The sequence below is a fragment of the Hemitrygon akajei genome, chromosome 16, assembly GCF_048418815.1.
Source record: "Hemitrygon akajei chromosome 16, sHemAka1.3, whole genome shotgun sequence".
Lineage (NCBI taxonomy): Eukaryota > Metazoa > Chordata > Chondrichthyes > Myliobatiformes > Dasyatidae > Hemitrygon > Hemitrygon akajei.
Genome location: NC_133139.1, coordinates 50805653 through 50826860, shown reverse-complemented (window position 1 = coordinate 50826860; position 21208 = coordinate 50805653). Strand labels below are relative to the sequence as shown.

The following is a 21208-nucleotide window of genomic DNA, read 5'->3' as shown; positions in this document are numbered from 1 at the left end:
GGGAGAGTCCAGTACCAGAGGGCATGGTTTAAGAATAAGGGGTAGGTCATTTAGGACAGAGTTAAGGAAAAACTACTTCTCCCAGAGAGTTGTGGGGGTCTGGAATGCACTGCCTCGGAAGGCAGTGGAGGCCAATTCTCTGGATGCTTTCAAGAAGGAGCTAGATAGGTATCTTATGGATAGGGGAATCAAGGGATATGGGGACAAGGCAGGAACTGGGTATTGATAGTAGATGATCAGCCATGATCTCAGAATGGTGGTGCAGGCTCGAAGGGCCGAATGGTCTACTTCTGCACCTATTGTCTATTGTCTATAATACTTCAAAGTTCAAAATAAATATTATTATCAAAGTACATATATGTCACCACATACAACCCTGAGATTCACTTTCCTGTGGTCATACTCAGCAAATCTATAGAATAGTATCTATCACAGGATCAATGAAAGATCAACCAGAGTGCAGAAGACAACAAACTGTGCAAATGCAAATATAAATAAATAGCAATAAATAATGAAAACATGAGATAATGAGACAAATAGTCCTTAAAGTAAGATCATTGGCTGTAGGAATATTTCAATGATGGGGCAATTCAATAGCCTGACGGTTGAGGGTAGTAACTGTTCCTGAACCTAGTGGTGTGAATCCTAAGGTTCTTGTACTTTCTATCTGATGGCAGCAGCGAGATTAGTTGTAAAGAACTTCAGATATTACAATGTTGTAATACTATATAAGCATAAACTAATAGTATTTAAATTTTAATTTGAAATTTATTTTGATGAAAATGGTACTTTATTGGACAAAAATTGATGAATGCATTTTAAACAAACCCTTGAACCTTCATGTCACACTTTGATGGACTATACTCTGTGTAGACCTAATTAAGGGTCTTGGTCCAAAATGTTACCTATTTATTTCTCTCCATGCTGCCTGACTCACTGAGTTCCTTCAGCATTTTGTGTGTGTAGCAAATGCAACAAAAGTTCTAAATATTTCAGGAATGTTTTTATTCTGTATGTAACTACAACAGGAAGTATCCACAGTAAGAGGTTACTTCTCCAGAGGTACGAAGCTTTCAGTCAGAAGAAACTAAATGTAAACACAGGCATTCGAGCAAACAGTAGGAAATACAGGTGTCCCCACCTTTACAAAGGTAGAGCATTCCTATGAAACCTTTTTTAAGCTGAAATGGTGTAAAGCGAAGAACCATTAATTTATATGGGGAAAATATTCGTAAAAGCGAAAATCCTCTTTGTAATGCGAAAACAGGTTACTAATGTATGTCTTTTGTAAAAGTGAAGTGCCGTAAAGCGAACATTCGTAAAGTGGGGGTCACCTGGTATGTTCAAATTAATCAACTGCAGCAGGCAAAGGGAAATGGTAAGGGTGGGCAATTATACAGGATAAACTTGCTTTCCAGTGTTTTCAATTAATTTATTCTCTTGCAGCACCTTGCTGATGAATGCAGGAGCTGTGTTGAACTTCAAACTGTGAGTATAAAATGCTGGACGGGAATGAATTCAGACTTTTGTGGCTGAAATATACAGTATGTCTTCATTCCATTTAATGGTTAAAAGTTAGAATCTCATAATTTTAGAAAATACTATTGCCTGATTTTTGAGAGGAATGGGAAAGATAGGGCATTACACAAGGAGCCTTAAAATATAAAATGAGAGCTTTTCAGTTGAATTTGGTATTGAAAGTCCATATTTAAAGGAGAACAAAATAAATTTTTACTCTAGTTCTGATGCAGCACAATAAAAACACTAAGATAAAGAACATAATAATAAAAAAGTAATAAATACAAGTACATAAGGTGGCTTGTATCCATTGATTGTATGTCCATAGGGACAGAAGTGTCTGTACGTAAGGTGACTGACAGGAAATAAGGTGGTGGATGGAGGTGTTGATCAACCTTATTGTTTGAGGAAAATTATTGTTTTTGAGTGGTAGTCCTGACATGGATGCTATAATTTCTCCCAGATGGGAGTGGAACAAGCAGTCCCTAAACAGGATGAGAGGGATGTTACTGACCTTTTTCTGGCACCTTTCTGTATGGACATCCTTGATAGACTTGATGGATATCCAGTCCTAGATTAGTCAAGGATAGTGGATTTCCTTCCCTATGGACCCCTGTAAACTAGATTGTTACCTTCATGGTCACTGTCATCGTTGCCGACTTATTCCATTTATTCTATTAATAATCTAAGTTCTCTGGATAAACTTCTTACCTCTGCACCATTAGTGCTTGGTTCTGTATTATTATCTTGTAGCGATGTGCTACACACAGCGCTGAAATAACGACACGCAGTCAGTAAGTCGTTTCGAGACTAGTTTATTCAAACTTCGCAGTGCTGGCATTTAATCCCTAGCGCCCGCCCTCTCTGGGTGGAAATGACGTCAGAGGTGCATTACCAAAGTCTCTCCCCGCGCGCTGGCTATTTGTGAGCCGGTTCGCCTGCACAGAAAGTGGGTCGCCACATAACCCCCCCCCCCCCCCCGAACCGGCAATACACCCCCCAGTGTCCACAGTCTGGATCAGCCTCTGTTTGGGAGGTCTGCCTCTGCGCCGCGGTGCCTGAACCTCGACCGGCTGCACCAAGTCCACTTGGGCTGGTTTGAGTCGGTCCACCGTGAAAACCTCCTCTTTCCTCCCAATGTCCAGAATGTACGTGGAGCCGTTGTTGTTGATCACCTTGAATGGCCCCTCGTACGGCCGCTGTAGCGGTGCCCGGTGTCCGCCCCTTCGTACATACACAAACTTGCAGTTCTGCAGGTCTTTGGGTACATGGGTCGGGGTCTGTCCGTGCTGTGAAGTTGGTACGGGGGCCAGGTTGCCGAGCCTTTCGCGTAGCCTGTCCAGGACAGCTGCGGGTTCTTCCTCTTGCCCCCTTGGGGCTGGTATGAACTCTCCTGGGACGGCCAGGGGTGCGCCGTACACCAACTCGGCCGACGAGGCATGCAGATCCTCTTTGGGCGCTGTGCGAATTCCAAGCAGGACCCAGGGAAGCTCATCCACCCAGTTAGGTCCTCTCAGGCGGGTCATGAGAGCCGACTTCAAGTGACGCTGGAAGCGTTCCACTAGTCTGTTCGACTGTGGGTGGTAGGCAGTAGTGTGGTGTAGCTGCGTTCCCAACAGGCTGGCCACAGCCGACCACAGGCTGGAGGTGAACTGGGCGCCTCTGTCGGAGGTAATGTGGGCCGGTACCCCGAAGCGTGCTACCCAGGTTGCAATCAGTGCTTGGGCGCAGGAATCGGCAGATGTGTCGGTGAGCGGGACCGCCTCTGGCCACCTCGTGAACCGGTCTACCATAGTTGGGAGGTACCGCGCTCCTCAGGACACTGGTAGGGGGCCCACGATATCCACATGAATGTGGTCGAATCTCCAGTGGGTGGGTTCGAACTGCTGCGGTGGGGCTTTAGTGTGCCGCTGCACCTTGGCTGTTTGGCACTGCGCGGACGTTCTGGCCCATTCACTGACCTGCTTGCGAAGTCCATGCCATGCGAACTTGCTGGAGACCAGCCGGACGGTTGTCCTGATAGATGGGTGCGCCAAACCGTGTATGGAGTCAAAAACTCGCCGCCTCCAGGCTGCCGGGACGATGGGGCGAGGTTGGCCGGTAGCCACGTCGCACAGGAGGGTCCTCTCACCTGGGCCTACAAGAAAGTCCTGCAGCTGCAAACCCGAGACTGTGGTCCTGTAGCTGGGTATCTCGTCATCTGCCTGCTGCGCCTCTGCCAGTGCTGCATAGTCCACCCCCAAGGACAGGGCCTGGACAGCTGGTCTGGAGAGTGCGTCCGCCATGACGTTGTCCTTTCCCGAGACATGCTGGATGTCCGTCATGTACTCGGAGATGTAGGACAGATGTCGCTGCTGGTGAGCCTACCAGGGATCGGACACCTTCGTGAACACGAAGGTCAACGGATTGTGGTCCATGAACGCGGTGAACGGCCTGCCTTCTAAGAAGTACCTGAAATGCTGGATTGCCAGATACAGTGCCAACAGCTCCCGGTCGAAAGCACTGTACTTGAGTTTGGGTGGTTGTAGGTGCTTGCTGAAGAACGCCAAGGGTTGCCAGCGCCCGTTGATGAGCTGCTCCAGCACCCCACCGACTGCTGTGTCGGATGCGTCCACCGTGTGTGCGGTCGGAACGTCCGTTCTGGGGTGCGCCAGCATCGCGGCATCTGCCAAGGCTTCCTTGGCTTTAACGAAAGCGGCCGCAGCCTCCTCGTCCCAAGTAATGGCCTTGCCTTTACCCGACATCAGGGTGTACAAAGGGCGCATGATACGGGCTGCTGAGGGGAGGAAACAGTGGTAGAAGTTCACCATACCAACGAACTCCTGTAGGCGTTGGGCCGGGCAAAGTGGCGGATTGCATCTACCTTGGCGGGCAGAGCTGTTGCCCTGTCTTTGGTAATCCTGTGGCCCAGGAAGTCGATGGTATCAAGACTGAACTGGCATTTGGCCGGGTTGATCGTGAGGCCGAAATCACTCATGCGGGAGTAGAGCTGGCGGAGGTGGGACAGATGCTCCTGGCGACTACTGCTGGCTATAAGGATGTCGTCCAAATAGATGAACGTAAAGTCCAGGTCATGTCCCACCACATCCATTAGCCGCTGGAACGTCTGTGCGGCATTCTTCAGGCCAAACGGCATTCGGAGGAACTCGAACAGGCCGAACGGGGTGATAAGTGCCGTTTTGGGGATGTCTTCAGGGTGCACCGGGATTTGATGGTATCCCCGGACAAGGTCTACTTTGGAAAAGATTCTTGCCCCGTGCAGGTTTGCTGCAAAGTCCTGTATGTGCGGCACGGGGTAGCGGTCTGGAGTGGTAGCCTCGTTCAGTCTGCGGTAGTCGCCGCATGGTCTCCAACCCCTGGCTGCTTTGGGCACCATGTACAGGGGGGAGGCCCATGGGCTGTCGGACCTCCGTACGATCCCCAATTCCTCCATCCTCTTGAACTCCTCCTTCGCCAGGCGGAGCTTTTCCGGGGGGAGCCTTCGTGCGCGGGCGTCCCTTGGTCGGGATGTGGTGCTGAACCCCGTGTCTGGGCATGGCTGCCGTGAACAGCAGTGCCAGAATTGATGGAAAGTCCGCCAGGATTCTGGTGAATTCGTTGTCCGACAGCGTGATGGAGTCCAGGTGTGAGGCCGGCAACTTGGCTTCACCCAGGGAGAACGTCTGGAAAGTCTCGGCATGTACCAGTCCTTTCCCTTGCAAGTCGACCAGCAGGCTGTGAGCTCACAAGAAGTCCGCTCCCAGGAGTGGTTGGGCCACCGCGGCCAGTGTGAAGTCCCATGTGAACCGGCTGGCGCCGAACTGCAGCTGCATTGTGCGGGTGCCGTAGGTCTATATCGTGCTGTCGTTTGCGGCCCTCAGGGTGGGTCCTGGCTTTCTGTTGCGGGTGTCGTACCCCGTCGGGGGGCAAGACGCTGATTTCCGCTCCGGTGTCAACCAAGAAGCGGCGTCCCAACTGTTTGTCCCAGACGTACAAGAGGCTGTCCTGGTGGCCAGCCACCATAGTTATTAGCGGCAGCTGGCCCTGGCCCTTGCAGGGTGGGCGACAACGGCGGGCTTTTGTGCCCCACCACTGGTGGTAGAAACACCACTGTTCACTGGCCTCCTCACTCCTGCCTCTGTGTTGTGTGCGCCCCTCTGCCGGGCCTGGTCTGGTCTGCTGTTGGGCGCATGGCCTGGTAATCTGACCGATGGACGCCACGCTCTCCCTTTTGGCTTTCCACAGCATGTCTGCCCGGGCCGCCACCTTCCGGGGGTCGCTGAAATCTGCGTCGGCCTGCAGCAGATGTATGTCCTCGGGCAGTTGCTCTGGGAACGCTTGCTCGAACATGAGGCAGGGCTTGTGTCTGTCAGCCAGGGCCAGCATCTCGTTCATCAATGCTGAGGGCAGTCTGTCTCCCAAACCGTCCAGGTGAAGCAGGCGGGCACCCTGCTCACACCGTGAGAGGCCAAGGGTCCCAATGAGCAGCGCTTTTAATGCTTCATATTTGCCTTCTTCTGGAGGCGACTGTATGAAATCCGCAACCTGGGCGGCCGTCTCCTGGTGAAGGGCGCTCACCACGTGATAGTAACGCGTGGAATCAGAAGATATCTGCCAAATCTGGAACTGGGCTTCTGCTTGGCTAAACCACACACGCGGTCCAGAAAGTTGGCAGTTTTAGTGAAACTGTGTGAACAGATGAAGAGTCGGTCATCTTTGGTCCAAATCCCATTTGGACCGTCGGGGTCACCAATGTAGTGATGTGCTACACACAGCGCTGAAATAACGACATGTTATTTCGAGACTAGTTTATTCAAACTTCACAGCGCTGGCATTTAATCCCTAGCACCCGCCCTCTCCGGGCAGAAATGACGTCAGAGGTGCATTACCAAAGTCTCCCCCTGCGCGCTGGCTATTTGTGAGCCAGTTCGTCTGTGCAGAAAGTGGGTCGCCACAATCTGTCGAATAGCAGAACCTGTATTTTTTAATGTTTATTTGGTCACAAGGGACAATAACCATTTGGTTCTTTGCATGGGGTTGTTTCTTTTTAGCAATAAACAACCGGAAGCTGCTCCAATCAATCTACATATGTAAACTAACTTATGTAGATTTTCACAAATAAAATGGTGGAGATGATTATATTTAAGAAAAAACCACAGCAGCTCATTTATTGAACACCAAAAAATGGACACAAAGCATGCCAAAAGATCCTTACGTAACTACATCATCATGTCAGACCAGCCTCTTACAGTAAAAACCCCAACTCAATGTCGTGAATTATGTACGTTTCCACCAATTACATTACCCTAGAACATGTCAAACAATGAGATTCTAAACCAAGGTTTAGTACAACTTTATTTATTTATTTTAAATTTTAATAAAAAAAAATTTTTAAAATTACTTTTTCAAAACATTTTACAAATTAAAAACCCCAAATCCCAATGAGGAACATTAATACAGTGCAAGATTAAGCATACAATAACAATATGCCTCAAAGGAAGAGAATTTAACAAAAAAGCACCTAAATTAAAGACAAGTAAGCTTAGTATCCTCCCCAAGCCCCACAACACAAGAAAAAAAACAACAACTCCAGACCGACCACAACACAATATAGAGAGTATAGGTCAGGACAGTCAAACTCCCAGACTGTGAATACACTTAGCAACAGAGGATAATAATGCCTACTACCAGAAAAAAAAGGGAGCTGAAAGCAAGGGACCGAAAAGAAGAAGAAAAAAAACCCTGGTCAAGAGGAAGGTTATGAAAGTACTCGATAAAAGGTCCCCAGACCTTATGGAACTTCAGATCCGAATTAAGAACTGAATAATGAATTTTTTCGAGGTCCAAGCAGGCCATAATGTTGTTAAGCCATTGCGCATGAGTGGGCGGGGCAACATCTCTCCATCTAAGGAGGATCAAGCGTCTAGCCAGGAGAGAGGCAAAGGATAGTATTCGGCATTTGGTCGGACCCAGACATAAATCTGTCTCGCCCCAAAAACCGAACAGAGCAATTAAGAGGTTTGGTTCTACAACTTAATTTTTATTAGCACACAAGGTTCACATTTGATTTACTGTTCCAACTTATCACCTCTTGTACTAAATTGTAAGAATTTAATACAAGAAGATTGGAAGAAAAAACAAATGTAAGAAAGGCTGTAAGAGTCATCAGGAGCAATATGGATTATTTGTTGTTTTTATTATGTTCTTGTAGTTCTAGCTTTCTTTACGCTTGTTTAATGTTTGTATAATCACCTGTTTCTAGACAGAGTAACTTATATTTGGATCTATACTTCTGTATTTCTTTGCTAAGCTGAAGTCTGACTCAGTAGCTGCCAAACTGCTTTCTTATCTAAACTTACTCAAACCGGTTTGCAGTATAAAAGGAAATCATGTGCTCACATTGCTTTGTTACAGCCAGGTACAGCCACTTACAGTTCGTTAAATTCCTTTATGACCCCTCTACCTTGCTTGCTGGTTAAGCCTGACCCTGTCTGTCTACGATGAAAATCTAATAAAATGGCTGTAATCGTCAGATTTGTGCCTCATTCTGCTGAAAAACCTTCTGGACAAATCATCTCCAGATCTAACACCAGGAGTGACCATAGCAATAAGGAGGCACCGAGTTTGGAACTCAGAGAGTACTGCCACCCCCATTAAAGTGAGTCTGGCGAGTTCATCTCATGTAGGTAGTATCTGACTCCAAGCCATGAATCTTGCAGAAGTGATAAGATGGAACATTAAATGAAATCTTAACTTTTTAGAATTCAGTTGTAGTCACTGCCGGATGATGATGCTGGTAATCATAAATGGTAACGCTTAAATAACTCGAGATCTAGTTATATGAGCCTTGGTTGGAATCTCTGATCAATGCATCAGTGGATACCATATAAATAATAGGGTCAACACTATCATTCCCCAAACATTCAGTTCTCATAAGTTCACATGCTTGTAACATCTACTGGTGTGTACTCAAGGAGAATAGGTGTTCTCCTTCAAAAATAGCATGAGTAATACAGTTAGACAGACAGATAGTTAGAGATTGGTCAGTATGATGTGGGCATCACTGAGTTGTGGCTGAAAGAAGGTTATAGTTGGGAGTGTAACATCAAAGGATATACTTTGTATTGAAAGGACAGGCAGGAAGGCATAGGCAGTGGTGTGGCTCTGTTGGTAAGAAATGGAATTACATCTTTAGGAAGAGGTGACATAGGGTCAGAGAATGTTGAATCTTCGTGGGTGGAATTTCAAAAAATGCAAGAGTGAAAAACCAATATGGGAATCATATATAGGCCTGCAAATAGTAACCAAGATGTGGGGTTGAGATTGCAAAGGGAGCTGGAAAAGGAATGTAATAAGGGTAATGACACAATTATAATGCGGGACTTCAGTATGCAAGGGGATTGCGAAAGTCGGGTTGGTGTCAGATCGTAAGAGAGGGAATTTGTTGAATGCCTATGAGGTGGCTTTTTAGAAAGCTTTGTGCTTGAGCCTACTCAGGGAAAGGCTATCAGATCTGGTGTTGTGTAATAACCCAGATCTTATTAGGGAGCTTAATGTAAAGGAACCCTAAGGAGGCAGTGATCATAATGATTGAATTCATACTGCAATTTGAGAGAGCATAACTCACATGTATCGCAGTGGAATACAGGGAATTACAGAGGCATGAGAGAAAAGCTTGCCCAGGTGGATTGGAGGAGAAAACTGGCAGGGATGGTGGCAGAGCAGAGATGGCTGAAGTTTCTGGGAATCGTTCACAAAGTGCAGGATAGATAAGTCTCACAGAAGAAGTAGTTCTCAAATGACGGGTAGGCAACTGTGGCTGACAAGGGAAGTTTAGGACAGCATAAAAGCCAAGGAAAGGGCATATAATTTAGCAAAAGTGAGTGGGAAGTTGGATGATTGGGAAGCTTTGAAAATCCAACAAAATTCAACTAAAAAGCTATAAGAAGGGAAAAGATGGAAAATGAGAGGAAGCTAGACAATAATATAAAGCAAGAAATTTAAAGTTTTTTCAGTTATATAGAGTAAAAGGGAGGTGAGAGTTGATAATGTACCACTGGAAAATGATGCTGGTGAGGTAGTAATGGGGGACAAAGAAATGGCAGATGAACTTAATGGGTTACTTTGCATCTGTCATCACTGTGGAAGACACTAGCTATGTACCAGAGGTCTGTGAGTGTCAGGGAGCAGGAGTGAGTGCCATTGCTATTACAAAGGAAAAAGTGCTAGACAAACTCAAAGGCCTTAAGTTGGGTAAGTCACCTGGGGTAGATGGATTACATCCCAGAGTCCTGAGAGAGTTTGTTGAAGAAACTTGATTCTGGCATAGTCCCAGAGGACTGGAAGATTGCAAATGTCACTCCACTCTTTAAGAAGGGAGGAAGGCAGAAGAAAGGAAATTATGGGCCTGTTAGCCTAACCTCAGTAGTTGGGGTAAGTATTGGGAGTCATTTATTAAGAATGAGGTTTCAAGGTACTTGGTGACTAATAATGAAGTAACTCAAAGCTAGCATGGTTTCTGTAAAGGGAAATCTTGCCTGGTGACTCTGTTAGTTCCTCAAGGAAGTAACGTGAGGACAAAGAGGCAGTGGGTGCCATTTACTTGGATTTTCAGAAGGTGTTTGATAAGGTGCAAGCACATGACAAGATAAAATCCTATGGTATTACAGGAAAGATACTGGCATGGATAGCAGAATGGCTGACAGGCAGGAGGCAGCAAATGGGGAAAAAAGGTGCCTTTTATGGTTGACTAGTGGTGTTCCTCATGGGTCAGTATAGGTATCACTGCTTTTCACATTGTTTGTCAATGATTTAGATAGTGGAATTAATGGCTATGTGGCAAAGTTTGTGTATGATCCAAAGATAGGTGGAGGGGTAGGTAGTGCTGAGGAAGCAATGCGATTGCAACAGGTCTCAGACAAATTGGAAGAATGGGCAAAAAAGTGGCAGATGGAATACAGTGTTGGGAAATGTATGATAATGCATTTTGGTTAAAGGAACAATAGTGTGAACTATTATCTGAAAGGGGAGAAGGTTCAAATATCAGAGGTACAGAGGAACCCAAGAGTCCTCGTGCAAGACTCACAGAAGATTAATTTACAGGTTGAGCCTGTGCTAAAGAAGGCAAATGCAATGTTGGCACTTATTGCAAGGAGATCATGCTGAGACTTTATTAGACAATAGTCAGGTTGCACGTAGAGTATTGTCAACAGTTTTGGGCCCCACATCTCAGAAAGGATGTGTTGTCGTTGGAGAGAGTTTGGAGAAGGTTCACGAGAATGATTCCAGAAATGAAGGGGTTAACATACAAGGAACTTTTGGCAGCTTTAGGCCTGTACTCACTGGAATTTAGAAAAATGCAGTGGGTGGGGGATCTCATTGAAACCTACTGAATGTTGAAAGGGTGGATGTGGAGAGGATGTTTCCAATGGTGGGGGTATCCAGAACTAGAGGGCACAGCCTCAAAATTGAGGGGTGACCCTTTAGAACAGACGCAAGGAAGAATTTTTTTAGCCCGAGAGTAGTAGTTCTGTGGTGGAGGCCAAGTCCATGCTTATATTTAAGGTGGAAGTTGATAGTTTCCTGATCGGTCAGGGCATCAAAGGATATGGCAAGAAGGCAAGTGTATGGGGTTGAGTGACATCCAGGATCAGCCATGATGAAATGGCAGAGCAGACTCGATGGGTTGAATGGCCTATTTCTGCTCCTGTTGTCTTAATGCAATGGGATCCAGGGTAAACACATCTACAGTAAATGTTTGAGCTCAGCATATCAGGAAGGGAACAATTACATGGATACTTTGTCCCATGAAGTTCCCATTTCCCATAAACTGGGATGTTCTGCTTCAGACAGAGTCAGTGACAAGAGCTTGTGACTCAAGTGAGGGAAATCAGTGGGCTGAGAAGGAAAGAGTGTAGGAGCCTCAGTGTCCTCAGTTCAGTTGGTGGCAGTGATGCCTGGTTTCGTGTCTGTGACTCACATTTGTGAATGTCAGTTCTGAAGCTATATGCTTACTTTTATTGTTTGCACGAATTTTTCTCTCTCTGTATATGGTATGTTTGAAAGTCTTTTGTTTTAATGGGTTCTATTGGGCTCTATTTTGTTTTGTCTGCCTGTAAAGAGATGAATCTTTATAAAGTATACATACAATGATAATAAATATACTTTTGAACTTTTTTGTCCAAAGGATTTGTTGTTTTATCAGCTTCTTTGGATGAACTGACTGATCATTACATTGTGGTACCAGAAGACCTTTAAGTTAGAGGACCAAACAAAAATTAGTGGTAGTAAGGGACAGAAGTAGTAAAGGGGACAAACATTCATTATAGCAAAGAGCAAAAGTCCAGAAAGTCTGCTGCCTGCTTGGTAAGTGTTCAGGACACTTGCTCAAGGCTGCTGTGGAACGCAGTGGAAGAAGGAGGATCGAATCATTGGTGTATGTATCAATTTCATAGGTAGGACAAATAAATATGTTCTGCATTGTCGGTCAGTCTGAGGCCCTAGGCATGTAATTAAGAAGTCGTGAAGTTCTAGTCATGCAGCATAGACACAGGTTCTTCAGCCCACCATGTCCACATCAACCAAAATTAAAGGCAAAGGATCTCATATGGAAGAAAAGTCAAGTTCCTCAGTAACCAAACAGTAGAACCAAGAGTAAAGGTAGAAATAATTGGAGCTAATCAGGAAAGTATGACAATGATCATGTGGATCGTAAAGTACCTACAGTGGAAAGGGTAATTGGACAAAGGAAATCTTGATTTGTGGTTCTGTAGTACTGGATCTGCACTGAGATTAATTATTACCTCACAGTGAAGGTGCCCTCAATAGCAGTGATTATAGTACTACCAAATTCTACTATTCGTTTTGACGGAGAGTAGAAAGGGTTTAAGATGAGACTCTTAAGCTTATTATAAGTAAACAAAAGCAGAGCCCGCTGAAGTGAGCTGGCATATTGGCTTAAGGGACCAGTTAATCAAGATGTGGTGGCGGCAAGCATAGAACATAGAAATTTACAGCACATTACAGGCCTTTTGGCCCACAATACTGTGCTAACCATGTAACCTACTCTAAAAACTGCTGAGAATTTCCTTACCACATAGCCCTTGATTTTTCTAAGCTCCATGTACCTTTCTAAGAGTCTCTTAAAAGACCCTATTGTATCTGGCTGTACCACCATCGCTGGCAGTGCATTCCACGCACCCACCACTCTCTGTTTGGAAAAACTTGCCTCTGACATCCCCCTTTAACCTACTTCCAAGCACCTTAAGACTATGCCCCCTCGTGTTAGCCATTTTAGCCCTGGGGAAAAAGCCTCTGGCTATCCACGTGATCAATGCCGCTCATTATCTTATACACCTCTATCAGCTCACCTCTCATCTTCCATCACTCCAAGGAGAAAAGGCCAAGTTCACTCAACCTATTCTCATATAGCATGCTCTCCAATCCAGGCAACATCCTTGTAAATCTCCTCTGCGCTCTTCCTATAGTATCCACATCCTTCCTGTAGTGAGGTGACCAGAACTGAACGCAGTACTCCCAAGTGGGGTCTAATTAAGGTCTTGTATAGCTGTAACATTACCTCATGGTTCTTGACCTCAATCCCAAGGTTGATGAAGTCCAACACACCACACACCTTCTTAACAACACTGTCAACCTGCACAGCAGCTTTGAGTGTTCTATGAACGTGGACACCAAAATCTCCCTGATCATCACACTGCCCAGAGTCTTACCATTAATATATATTGTCTTCAAATTTGACCTACCGAAATGAACAACTTCACACTTATCAGCATTGGACTCCATCTGCCACCTCTCAGCCCAGTTCTGCATCCTATCAATTTCCTGCTGTAACCTCTGACAACCCTCCAGTCTATCCACAACAACTCAACTCTTGTGTCATCAGCACACTTACTAACCACCCTTCTACTTCCTCATCCAGGCCATTTATAAAAATCACAAAGAGAAGAGGTCCCAAAACAGATTGTTGTGGAACACCACTGGTCACTGACCTCCATACAGAATATGAACCATCTAGAATCGTCCTTTGCCTTCTGTGGGCAAGCCATCATTTAAGGGGATCTTCAGAAAACAGAATTGATGCATTCCAATTAGGAAGAGATTTTCCAATCACTATCCACGGTTAAGGAAAAAGACAAAGTTTGTAATTGCACAAGAGTGGCAGGCTAGAAGACTGAATAGAAAAGATAGAATAGCAAGGGGTGACTAAACAATAAGGAAAAAAATTATGATATAAAGCTAGCCAACAATATGAAAACAGATAGTAAAAGTTTCTATAGATATTTAAAAATAGAGTTTAAAAAGTTAGTCCTGTTGAAAGTGAGTCTGTAGAATTAGTAATAGCAAATGAGTAGATAGTTATTTTATCAGTTGTCTTTTGTAGATATCAATAAAATGTCAGTAATATCTACAAATCAGGAATTAGAACAGAGGGAGGAATGCAGCAAAACAACTACAGTCCAATTAGCTTAACTGTTGTAGGGAAAAATTTAGAATATATTATTTAAATGGACACTATTGAAAAATTCAGGGTTATCACAGTCCAGTATTGTTTTGTGAAACAGAAGTGATGCTTTACTGATTTAAATGGAGTCATAGTCATGCAGCACAGAAACAGTGCCTTCAGCCTGCTCCATCTAGATTCTAGACCGACCATCTATACTCACCAATTTACCAACACCTGGTCTATTACCTTCAGATTCACATCAGACTGCACTACCCTTCTGTCAAAGGGTGCCCCAACAGGTCACCCTGTTGTCTAGTGACCTTCTATGACTACATAATGCAGTCTAGCTAACTGACATGAATACTGAAACTAAAATTCATCATGGTTACTCACAAAAACATTCATCAACACAGCAGAATTTCTGGATAAATGTAGCGGCCAATCTGGCTTATTTACACTGCTCTCTTGTTTGCACTGCATGAGATGACCAATTGACTTTTCCTCATTTTGTATTTTAGAAAGAGAAAAGAACTGCAAGGTTTTGGTGAAGATGGACGACAGCTGACGACAGGTATTTTTATTTCTTAAGGCTTCTAAATTAAAATTTCCTTCTGCGATCTGATCCTTCAGTACAATATAATATTATTGGAGCTTGAATGATCAGTTCCATGTGAAGGGGTTGGGGGTATTATCATTTGGTAGAGTTCTAACTTGTGTTACCTGTTCCGTCTTGCATTCACTCACTACACACATGCCACTTGTATCTATGTCACACAGTTGTTAATATATAGGTTTACAAAACTGCCACCACATTAGTTTGAGTAGTTTTAATCGAGTTCTAACTTCCTGTCATAGTTTATTTTAAGACATCAACTATTCTGTGTTGTTTACTTTGGTTTGGAAAGGAGATTTTAACAATATCAATCTGAATTTCTCGCTTTTATTCATGAACATACTTTTCAATACAATAAGGGAAGTATGTAGTCCAGAACAGCTGGTCTAAGAACAAAACAAATGGATTAATTTGAAAATACTGGAATTTTCAAGTTGTGCAAACTAGACTCGTATCCCAAGCATTCCTAAGTTACATTGAGGAGAATCTTTTTGGTCAGTATGTAGAAAACTCAAAAAATGAAATGGATAAGGAATAATTTTGGAATGAAGTGGGGAAGATGGCAGGAATACCAGAAGGAGAAAGTGTGGATGGTAGTTAATTCAGTCAGGTGGCACACGGCAGCAGTGGCCTTTCGGATCTAGTGCTACTTTAATTTAGTTTTTTAATTTAATTTTAGGGCACAATTAGGGTTTAGGGCAATGGATAACAGAGCGACTATCTACCATCGCCAGATACTGCTACAATACAGAGATCGCCCAAAAACAAACCTTCATGAAAATCTGCTGGTTAGATTGCGCGACCTCGGCTTGCTGAGGGAATCGGGCCTGCAGTCCTCGGAGTCGCCTGATGCTGGTGGCCAGATGTGGGGTGTCGTAAGCAGTGTGCGAGGAAGCGAGGTGAGCGGGCAGGAGTCCGTGCTAGGAGAAAAGCAAGCCCTAGCCGGCCAGCTCGCCAATGGACATTAAATTGGATGACATCTGTGGCAACAAAATACTCAGCGGGAGTACAGAAACGAATGGAATCCCCGGACGCCGCCATTCAGCTGTTTATTTTCCCCCAAGCCATCGGACTACCAACCTACTGCCCTCTGCTGTGCCTACTGTCTTGTTTATTATTTATTGTAATGCTTGCACTGTTCTGTGTACTTTATGTAGTCCTGGGTAGGTCTGTAGTCCAGTGTAGATTTTGTGTTGGTTTATGTAGTTCAGTGTAGTTTTTGTATTGTTCATATAGCATGTCCTGAAAAACATCTTGTTTTTACTGTGTACTGTATCAGCAGTTATGGTCGAAATGACAATAAAAAGTGACTTGAAGTAATGGAAAAAGGCAAAGGTAATTGGAGTCAGACCAATTTTTTTTAGCTGAAAGGCAAAAGATGTTTCAGAAGGAGACTAAGGTTCAAGATAGATTTTTCTCACAAAAAAAACAAGGGGGAGGTACAAATTGAGAGTCTTCAAAGATATGGGGCCTTATTTTCATCCTTTGGGTCAATGAGTACAAATGTTGGGATGTGATGTTATAGCTGTTCAGAGGTTGCCAAGATCACCCTTATTATTATTTACAGTTCTGGTTGCTATAGAATTGGAATGATGTTATTAAGCTATGAAAATGCAGACAGTATTCACAAGGGTGTTACTGGGACTGGAAGATTTGAGTTATAGTAAGAGACTAGTTGACCTGAAACTCATTTTTCTGGATTGAAGGAGGCTGAGGGGTGACTGTACAGAGGTTTATAACATCATACAACACACACAAAATGCTGGTGGAACACAGCAGGCCAGACAGCATCTATAAGGAGAAGCTCTGTCAATGTTTCGGGCCGAGACCCTTCGTCAGGACTAACTGAAAGGAGAGAAACTAAGAGATTTGAAAGTAGTGGGGGGAGGGGAAAATGCGAAATGATAGAAGACCGGAGGGGGTGGGATGAAGCTAAGAGCTGGAAAGGTGATTGGCGAAAGTGATACAGAGCTGGAGAAGGGAAAGGATCATAGGACGGGAGGCGTCGGGAGAAAGAAAGGGGGAGGGGGGAGCACCAGAGGGAGATGGAGAACAGGCAGAGTGATGGGCAGAGAGAGAGAAAAAAAACAAACAACTAAATATGTCAGGGATGGGGTAAGAAAGGGAGGAGGGGCATTAACGGAAGTTAGAGAAGTCAATGTTCATGCCATCAGGTTGGAGGCTACCCCGCTGGTATATAAGGTGTTCCTCCAACCTGAGTGTGGATTCATCTTGACGGTAAAGGAGGCCATGGATAGACATATCAGAATGGGAATGGGACGTGGAATTAAAATGTGTGGCCACTGGGAGATCCTGCTTTCTCTGTCGGACAGAGTGTAGGTGTTCAGCGAAACAGTCTCCCAGTCTGCGTCGGGTCTCACCAATATATAAAAGGCCACACCGGGAGCACCGGATGCAGTATACCACACCAGCCGACTCACAGGTGAAGTGTCGCCTCACCTGGAAGGACTGTCTGGGGCCCTGAATGGCGGTGAGGGAGGATGTGTAAGGGCAGGTGTAGCACTTGTTCTGCTTACAAGGATAAGTGCCAGCAGGGAGATTGGTGGGAAGGGATGGGGGGATGGGGGGGACGAGTGGACAAGGAAGTCACGTAGGGAGCGATCCCTGCGGAAAGCAGAAAGGTGGGGGAGGGAAAGATGTGCCTGGTAGTGGGATCCCGTTGGAGTTGGCGGAAGTTACGGAGAATTATACGTTGGACCTGGAGGCTGGTGGGGTGGTAGGTGAGGACAAGGGGAACCCTATCCCGAGAGGGGTGGCGGGTGGATGGGGTGCGGGAAATGGGAGAGATGCGTTTGAGAGCAGAGTTGATGGTGGAAGAAGGGAAGCCCCTTTGTTTAAAAAAGGAAGACATCTCCTTTGTCCTGGAATGAAAAGCTTCATCCTGAGGGCAGATGCAGCGGAGACGGAGGAATTGTGAGAAGGGGATAGCATTTTTGCAAGAGACAGGGTGGGAAGAGGAATAGTCCAGGTAGCTGTGAGAGTCTGTGGCTTATAGTAGATATCAGTAGATAAGCCATCTCCAGAGTTGATGACCATGATCCTTTCCCTTCTCCAGCTCTGTATCACTTTTTGCCAATCACCTTTCCAGCTCTTAGCTTCATCCCACCCCCTCCGGTCTTCTATCGTTTCGCATTTCCCCCATCCCCCCCCACTACTTTCAAATCTCTTAGTATCTCTCCTTTCAGTTAGTCCTGATGAAGGGTCTCGGTCCAAAACATCGATAGTGCTTCTCCTTATAGATGCTGCCTGGCCTGCTGTGTTCCACCAGCATTTTGTGTGTGTTGTATGAACTTGCAGCATCTGCAGATTTCCTCGTGTTTGCGCTTTATAACACCATGAAGGGTCAGTCTATTTCCTTGTGTAGGGTTATGAAACTATAGGGCATGGGTCAAGGTGTGAAGGGCAAACTTAGAGGGATATGGCCAAACACAGGTAAATGATACTAACTTGGATAGGCACCTTGGTTAGTAATTGGTGGGTCGGGCCTAAAGGCCTTTTTTAATGCAATGTACACCTTGAGGTCACCACTTTAGAGGAAAGATATATTGTAGAGGAGTGGCTTACAGATATGTATCCAGCATTGGAAACTATTCACTAAGACGGAAGACTGGATAGGGCTGGATTTGAAAGCTGAGGGGAGAAGGAGGGCCTTAAAAGACATGCATAAAATTATGGGAGGCCACAGGGAGGAAACAGAAAGTGAGAAGCCAAAGGCATGCATTTAAGGTAAATTGTAGAATTAGCAGAGGAGGATGGGGAAAGTGTTTTAATGCAGAGTGCTATAGGGGTTTGCAACTCCTTGTCACAGTACAGTCAGCCCTCCTTATTGGCGGGTTCTGCATGCGCGGATTCAACTAACAGCGGATCGGGAAAACCCAGAAGTTCTCTCTCCAGCACTCGTTGTTTGAGCATGTACAGACTGTTTTTTCTTGTAATTATTCCCTAAAACAGTATAACAACTATGTACATTGCATTCACATTGTATTAGGTATTATAAGTAATCTAGAGATGATTTTAAAGTACAAGCAGTCCCCGGGTTATGAACGAGTACCGTTTCTGAGTCTGTCTTGAAGTCGGAACAGGTATATCCAGTATTATTTAGCGTCAGTTAGTCAAACGTTTGTCTTAGTATATAGTATATATTTTACCTTTCTATGCATACAAAACACTTAAGAAATGTATGTATTTCAATAATTAAACCACTGCATTGCTTAGAAATAATTGTAGCTTTCATTGGGGCAGGGCCTTTCACATGCTCCATTAAAATCGTTCCGATCGTTGACCGACTGTAGCCTAACACTTTTCCAATGACCAATGGCATTTCACCTCTTTCTGATCGCTTTATTACTTCCACTTTATTTTCAATCATGATCATCATTATTTTCATGAACATAAAACACTGCAGATTCAGAGCTATGCCGCCGGGTCCTAATGTCCACCGCACTGAGACAGGTTAAATAAGGTCCGGGGTTCCACTGGGTCCTAAAGACCATCGTACAACTGGTTAAATAAGGGACTTGAGCATCCGCATTTTTTGGTATCTGCAGGAGGTCCCGGAACCAATCCCCCGCGGATAAGGAGGGCCAACTGTACTCCAGTGTGCATTTGAAAAGTTGTGACTCCACAGAGCTTCAGAACTAGTGCTGAAAGGTGGGGTTTAGGAAGAGCTCTTTTTCTACTAATCTGGAGATGATGGATGTTCATATTTTCTCTGATCCTGGTATTAAATGCTTATAGTGCTGGTGTATATTTGTTGAGGGGTTTAAATAGAAATTTAAATTGTTTCTGAAATAGAATGTGTGAATAGAATGACTATGGAGAATGGTGCACTTACCGTACTCAGCCACCAGGTGGCAAGCCTGACCAAATTTCTAAGGTACTTTTAGACCAGAAGAGACCATTTGGCCATTGAGTCTGCTCCATCGTTTCATCATTACTGACCCATTTTCCCTCTTGGCTCCAATCCCCTGCCTTTTCCCCATATGTCTTCATTTCCTGACCAATCAAATATATATCAACCTCTACCTTAAATATACCCAATGACTTGGCTTCCACAGCCACCTGTGGATATGAATTACATTGATTCATCACTCTTTGGTGAAAGAAATCCCTCCTCATCTCTGTTCTAAAAGGACCCCCCCCCCCCCACTGCCCCATTCTGAGGCTGTATCCTCTGGTCTTAGACTGCCCCACCATTTCATCCACTCTGTTGAAGCCTTTCAATAAGTTTAATTGAGGTCATCCATCATTGTTCTGAATTCAAGTGAGTAGAGCTCCTTTTATGACAAGCCTTTCAATCCCAGAATCATTTTTGTATAACTCCTTTGAGCCCTCTTCAATGTCAGCACATCCTTCCTTAGAATTCAGATCCAAAACTGCTCACAATATTCCAAGTGAGACCTCACCTCTGCTTTATAAAGCCTCAACATTACATCCTTGCATTTATATTCTAGTCCTCTTGAAATGAATGCTAATATCACAACTGCCTTCCTTACCACTGTTCAACGTGCAAATTAACCCTTAGAGAATCCCGTGCCTTGCACCTCAGACTTTTGAATTTTCTCTCTATTTAGAAAATGGTCTGCACATTTATTTCTTCTACTAAAGTGTATGACCATACCCTTCTTGACACTATATCTGCCACTTATTTGCCCATTCTCCTAATCTGTCTGAGTCCTCTGTAGCCTCTACATCCTCAAAGTTACCTGCTGCTTCAATTATTTTCACACTGTCTGCAAATATGGCTATGAAGCCATCAATAAAGAGTATTATTCTAACATTATGGCTAGCTTAACTTCATATTCCATCTTTTGCTTCTTTATGACTTTTTAGTTGCCTTCTGTTGGTTTTTTTAAAAGCTTCCCAATCCTCTATCTTCCCATCAAATTTGCACTATTATATGCCCTCTCTTTAGCCTTTACATTCATTTTGATTTCTCTTGTTTGCTACGGTTATGTCATCTTGCCTTTAGAATACCTCTTCCTCTTTGGGATGTATATATTTTGTGCCGTCCAAATTGCTCCCAGAAATTACAGCCATTGTTGCTCTGCCATCATCCCTGCCAGTGTTCTTTTCCAATTAATATTGGCCAGATCTTCACTCATGCCTCTAATTCCCTTTACTCCACTGCAATACTGATACATCTGACTTTAGCTTCTCCTTCTCAAATTCAGGGTGAATTCTATCATATTATGATCAATGTCCTGTATCCTCTGTGTTCTTTTACTTTAAGCTCTCTAATCAATTCTAGTTCATTGCATAACACCTAATCCAGAATAGCTGATTCCCCTAGTGTGCTTAACTATGAGCTGCTCTTAAAGAGCCATCTCACAGGCATTCTAGAAATTCCCCCTCATGGGATCTAGCACCTACCTGTATATTGAAATCCCCCATGACTATTGTAACATTGTCCTTTAGTTTGGAGTCTTTTTACCCTTGCAGTTCCTTAGCTGTACCCACAACGATTCAACACCTTCTGACCCTATATCACCTCTTTCTAATGATTTGATTTAATTTTTTTTTACCAACAGAGACATACCAACCCTGCTGCCTACCTCCTTGTCCTTTTGATACAATCTGTATCATTGGATGTTAAGCTTCCAGCTATAACCACC

The 21208-nt window shown here is 44.4% G+C and overlaps 1 protein-coding gene across 1 annotated transcript in view; it reads left to right on the top strand.

Moving 5' to 3' along the window:
- The window catches only part of smim7 (small integral membrane protein 7), a 46585-nt gene that overhangs the window by 7832 nt on the left and 17545 nt on the right, over positions 1–21208 (top strand). The window contains exons 2-3 of the mRNA XM_073068866.1: positions 1447–1488; positions 14479–14531. Of these exons, the coding sequence (XP_072924967.1) occupies positions 1447–1488; positions 14479–14531 (95 nt within the window). The remainder of the gene's footprint in view (positions 1–1446; positions 1489–14478; positions 14532–21208) is intronic.